We start from the raw sequence: 6,000 nt of genomic DNA on the forward strand, positions 1-6,000 counted from the left end.
GGAGCCGCTTTTACCCAACCCGGCGCATCCTCGCTGCTTCTACCTGGAGCTCCGGGTCCCTCCCCGGGCTTCTCAGCCCGCCGTCCTCCCCGGAGATCATCCCGACGACTGCTAGGCCTCGGCCTCCGCCAAGGATCTAGGACCCTCCCAGGGTCCATCCTCCGCCCCTTTCACCTCCTTTCCCACCCCCAAATCGCCCTGGCCCCGCCCCAATGCAGGAGGAGGGAGGCGGGACCCGGCGTGAAAGAGCGGGGGCGGTTAGCGGCGGCCGGCGCCGCGGTCGGCCCCGCCCTCACGCTCTGTACCTGAGGCGGGCTTGTCCTCCACCTCCCCGGCGCCTTCGCTCCGCTTCCGTCCCGCGCGCCCCCAGTCCCTATGCGCACGCGTACCTGGCTCGACCCGCTCTCTCGCGGGGACTACAAGCCGTGTGCGCGCACCCACGCACGTAGAGACTGTACGTCCACCTGCTCACTGCAAGACGCCTAGGAAAGGCCTCTTCCTGGTCCATCCGCGCCGCGCAGGCGCACGCCCACGCAGTGCCTAGACGTCCCATTAGAGCGTCCCGTCTCCTAGTAACCAGCCGCTACCTCTTTTCCGCCACTTTTTACTCTGCCGCCTGCGGAAACACCTGGATGGAACGCGCATGCGCAGGTCTGTGTGCTTTCAGCCCGCCTTCCCTCAGCTGCGGAACACCTGCGTCTCTGCTGCGGCGGCTTTGTGCTGCCTTTCCCAGTGTTTGGGCACCGTTCTGGACCCACGATCAGTGACCCTCTTACTGCCCAGAGCTGATCTTGGGCGCTGGGAAGTTGGTGCGCTCTCCTGCCGCAGCCAAGATCCGGGTTTCGAGGAGTCTCCCAGGTAGGGTCCTGCCGCTGAATCTCCAAGGAGAGAGAGAGCTGACTGGTTCGGCGGTCAGCCCTGCACTGTCAAGTCAGGGCTGAATCGGAAAGGCGCAGAACCAGCACAGAAAGCGCAAGTTACTTCTTCACATGCCAGCCCCTTTCCAGATTCTCTTAATTAGAGAACACTCATTTAACGTAATCAAGTGTAATAATACTTTTGGACACCTAACTGTTGAAATTCACATTACCTAAAGGTGGAGAAATTAGCTTTTTAGTGAAAAAGAATGGGAACTACATCATTCTGCCAAATTTTGGACCCCCGCTTGAAAAGGAATACTGCTTTTTAATATTTCTTTATGTATTACGTGTTCCACCTTTCTTAACCCAAGGGCTTCTGAACTTTAATGGTGGTTTTATCGCCCTGTCTTTTCCACAGATGAACTAGATAACTAGGTTTTTATAGCTCCTCTCTGATTATCTTGATTTAGCATTCACCTGTGCATTTCAAGAGTAATCTCACATTTGAAGACAAACAATTCCTGTTTTTGCCAGGTGAGCACTTATTTTTTTTCCCCCACAATGTATTGTTATTGGCAGCATAAACAAATTTTGTTAGAACAGGTGTCTTCAGAGATACATTTAAATATAAATGCCATGGTTTTTCCATTCTCTGCTGATTTTTTTCATCAATGTGTGTGTCCTCACATTTTCTCAGTTTATAGCATTTATTTTCAAATATCATGTACTTTGTAAATATAGCCAGATACTAAGTTAAATTGAGTGTCACTGCTATTTTAGAAAAAAGTCAGAGGTCTCAAGAGGTACATTTCCTCCAAAATATAATTATAGCTGATGTTAGAGTACATTACAAAGAAGCACGAGCTCTCACAGACCACCCTGAAAATGGGGTTCTGTCTAAAATGGGTAAGGACAGGAATGAACTGCATCTCCTGTGCAACACTGCTCCAGGGGTGTCAGAGCCTCCCTCAGCCATAAACTATCCTTTCTGCTTCTTAAAAACAAAACCAACCCAACAAAATGCCCCACCCCCTCCCTCTCTTTCACAGACTTTCATCAGCATATTAATAAGTATCTTCTGGTCTGATCATTAAAAATTCCAAATGTTTATGATCTTAAAAATCAGACAGGAAAGCATTAACATGAATACCTCTACCCAATCCCCCCACCTCCAGGAGAAAAAAACTATTGGTTTTTAAACCTTAAATTGTAGGGATAAAAAGGATGGGGGTGCCACTAATAGTGAAGTTCAGTGAGGAACAAAAGCATTGTAATCTTAGACATCAGCACAAAAAGCATATGACAGCTTCCTTCCAACTATAAGAACTCAGTGTGCTCGCTAGAAAAAATTATGATCGTATGAGCTTCATGCATGATTGGTACCATTGCTGTTTACTGTAAGACTGTCCTTGAGAATCAATCAAGTGAAGTCTGGCCAGTGTAGGTTTTGCAACCAAGAATGAGAAATATAATCCAAATGCCCTTTCTGAAGACGACATGATGGCCTATTCTTCCCATAACTATTTCCTACCAAAAAGAAACATCCTGTAAAAGTGAATTGGGCAGAAATTCATGTTCTTTATAGGATATCGAATTAACCAGCAGCTACACTTACAATTAAAAGAGAGAGAGAGGCTATCATTACACAAAAAGAGGTCTATAAAGCTAACTAAGAATATGCTCAAGTGCTTAAACTATTTGGGAAAAATACAAACTTTAAAACATAATCTACTCAATCATTAGAAATCTATATATCAAAAAAGGTCTCATGGCAATGTCTCTTATCTTTCATAATTAATATTTGCATTGTATAATAAATATGCTCTAAAAATGGGGAAGTAGTTCTCCCCCCATAATCTCCCTTTTCACACATATCTTGAATAAAGAGAAGATATAATGAAAATTCAAAATGAAATCTTTTTTTTTAGTAAAATCATAACTTTTTATTGCATAATATTTGATTAAAGTGACTGATGTATTCAAGCTAGGAAGGACTAAAGTGAAGTTTATGTTTAACCTTAGAAAAAAAGCAAATAATCATCAAAACACTAATACTATGACAAAGACTTCTGAAAGCAAAGCCAAGACTTTCCCAAAGCTGGCAGCCTTGGTGAGCAAGACAGAGCCTAGCACTTAATTCTGAGCACCTCCCAGGGCCCACCATACCACCACCAGGACCACTGTCTGAGACCATAGGCCTTCTGTGTGTAACATTATAAGTAACAGCCTGCCACTTACATTCCTCCAGTCTGTAAATTAATAACATCTTCATTTCAACATCTCTTGATCTAAATGTTAGATATAAACATCTGTGGCATGCAATTCCAAAAGTTTGAATTTGCAAAGAAGAACAGTCAGGACACTCATTCCCTTTCCATCTCTTTTTATCCAGAAAAACAAAGGTTTTTTTTCCCAAAGGGTTAAAAGAATTTGGTTTTCAAATTGGAGTTTTTGCATAATATCCTACCTAACATCTGTGAACTTCTTTAACTCGTTTGATAATGGTTGTTGCTTTTTCAAATACTTTCTCTACCAACCATCACTTATTACATGGAGTTCTAAGAACAGTTTCTATAAACAATGATGTCAGAATATGCTCTCACATATGCCACTTATGCACACTTTATATGTAAATCTCTTATGTGAAATATGTTTAAATATTGTGCAATAGGTCCTGCTATGGAGTAAATACATTCCCAACAAAATGACAGGACGCTTTAAAGGATCAACAATATAAGATAAAAATCACCTGATTTTTCAGAGACTAAATTCTTTGAGATGCCAGAGACAACTCGGATCCAAAGGAGTCTGTCTCACAAGTTGCTTCGGCTGTTCAGGACCCTATTGTGTGTGGGGTAACCAGGCGCGCACAGGCCTCCACAGACTCACTGCACATCACTGGCTCCAGTACCCAGTCCATGACAGAGAGGGGACACTGGCAGAGGTCTGGCAAGTCCTCACCCTTAAGTTCCCTTTGGCTTTGTGTCTGCCTGTTCCCAGGACTATCGAACTCCAGCCAATGGCATTTTAAAACCTTCCCGTTCTGCCACGAGAGTGTGAAATCAAATTTAAAACACACCTCAGAACTATTGCACTGGGCCACGTTGAGGTTCACATGGCGATGGAGGGGAGGAGCAGACACTTAAAAAGATATGGATTCCACACCCTCTGTGTAGCCAGCTCCAGTTACAATGTATTAACAGGTCTGAACGAAAAAAGACTCAAGTTAGTCAAGTGTTTTAATATATACTAACATCATTAAATGCAGCAGCATTCCCACCCCACCCTGCGGATTCTGCTTTTAATCTCCTTCGTTAGACCCAGCACACAGGGAGAGAAGTTCCCAGAATAATGGCAGGTGGCACCAATGCCAGGCATTGAGTCCTGTGTACCAGAGCAGAGGATTCCCCACAACTTGGGCCGCCTCCTGGGGCCACATGTCCACCTCTCCCGGTAAGAGAGGACACCGCTGCTAAGGCCAAGCCTGCAGCATCCTGCTTTGTTCCTTGAGGATAATGGACTCAGTCTGCGCGCATCCATCACCCACACTGGCTGGAGGGGACACTACTCAGACCCCACTCTGAACGACCGGGTTCCAGGGGGCAACCAAAGAGTCTCAAGAGCAGCGGGGCCAGGGGAAGGAAGCCTGGTAATCTTACCTCCACATTGAAATACTGTTCCATTCTGCCGACGGCAACACATACAATCCAAAGTAAGGTTTGCAAGAAAACCGCCCCCGAAGTGATGCATGAAATCCAGCCATCTTCCAGACCTGAAGGCAAGTAAGATCATAGTGGACTGTGCTCCAGGGGACGCACGAGCTCCCCGCACCTTCCCTCCCCGTCTCCCTCCCTCCCAGTTTTTTTTTCCCAAAAACTCCTGGTGAGAAGGAGCCTGCATGTTCTCCGCGCTGGCTGGGAGCAGCTCAGGCAGGTCAGTGGTGGCCCGTGGTCACCATCGTCCACCGAGTCCTGGCCCGGCCCTGCATCTTGCTCTGCATGCACTCTGCTCCGCCACTGCCTCCAGCAGCAGCTCCTGCGGAAGGTCGCTGCTGCGGGCTCATCACTGCTGCCTCTCCATTCCTACCCTCGGCATAATGTACATAACCCCTCCTCCTGCCTTACTTGGGGTCTGCTGCCTCCAGGCCTAGGTGCACACACACACCACACGCGCGCACACAACCATACCTATAGCTGACACAGGCACACATCTGCACAGCAGTACACACACAAGCAGATGCACCCACGCACTTCTTACAGGAGACGGCTTGGAGGGAGCGCCACAGCACCTCACCCTGAAGGCAGTGAGCCTGCAACAAACCCCCTGGGTGGGGACGAAATCTTGAGCAGACAGATGGGCAGGCCCTGTCATCTTGCCCACCCTGCTGACCCCTAGAAGCACTTGCGCCCACCCTGCTAGGTACTGTTTCTTGGAAAGTTCACCTAAGCACTGAGAAAATAACATTACCTGTGTAACATAGCCACTTACAATCCTTCAATCGAAATGTCATGTGTGCATGAGAAGACGTGCAAGAGGACAGCGGCATAGGCTAACACAGACTTATCATTCAGTAACTGCCCTGAGTTTCGTCTCTGGTCAGGAACCTGCTTGTATACAATGTGAGCAGTGGTCACACATTTACCACGTTGAAATTTAGAGGATGAGTTTGAATGATGAGGCTACCTTAGAGCATTGGAAACTTGAAGTGCTATTATGCTGTATTGTAGCAGAAATGCTGAGTCATTGTGAGCAGAACCCTTAACGGTTCTGGTGGGAAATCCACACTATTCTTGAAGGTGAACCTTAGGCTACTACTGTGAAGAAAAGTTGCTTAGGGGCCAATGACTCAATGCTGAAATACTTAAAATAAGAGGTTATGATACATGTTTTGAAAACATTTGAGGATATGGGAAGAGGAATAAGGTGGAAGTCACCTGAATATCATGTAGTCATCACCAGGGAATTACATGGATGTCGAGTGAATACCTGGCAAGATTCACGTGGGGATCAAGGAAGAACTTGCAGGAATCTGGTGTCCACAAGGTTACTAGTCTTGTTGCCTTGGCTGTAGAGTTTCACCTTACCTCTTACAATGAATCATGCTTCAGTGTGTGAAATCTTTGGTACCCTGTAAATGAGA

General features: G+C 46.4%; 1 protein-coding gene across 8 annotated transcripts in view; it reads right to left on the reverse strand.

Annotated features, from left to right (window-relative positions):
• Nucleotides 1-528, reverse strand: part of TSGA10 (testis specific 10) — a 96,456-nt gene extending 95,928 nt beyond the window's left edge. The window contains exon 1 of one of the 8 annotated variants that reach the window (XR_001596685.2): nucleotides 44-215. Coding sequence is in view for 6 of the 8 variants with exons in the window: in XM_016143052.2 (XP_015998538.1) it covers nucleotides 44-100 (57 nt within the window). In the remaining 2 variants the exon portion in view is untranslated. Of the gene's footprint in view, nucleotides 1-43; nucleotides 226-389 lie in introns of those variants that run through there. The other 7 variants (XM_036224466.1, XM_016143052.2, XM_016143051.2 and 4 more) reach the window with 7 other exon arrangements.
• Nucleotides 529-6,000: the final 5,472 nt, after the last annotated feature.

This window comes from Rousettus aegyptiacus, unplaced genomic scaffold, assembly GCF_014176215.1.
Source record: "Rousettus aegyptiacus isolate mRouAeg1 unplaced genomic scaffold, mRouAeg1.p scaffold_m13_p_7, whole genome shotgun sequence".
Classification (NCBI taxonomy): domain Eukaryota; kingdom Metazoa; phylum Chordata; class Mammalia; order Chiroptera; family Pteropodidae; genus Rousettus; species Rousettus aegyptiacus.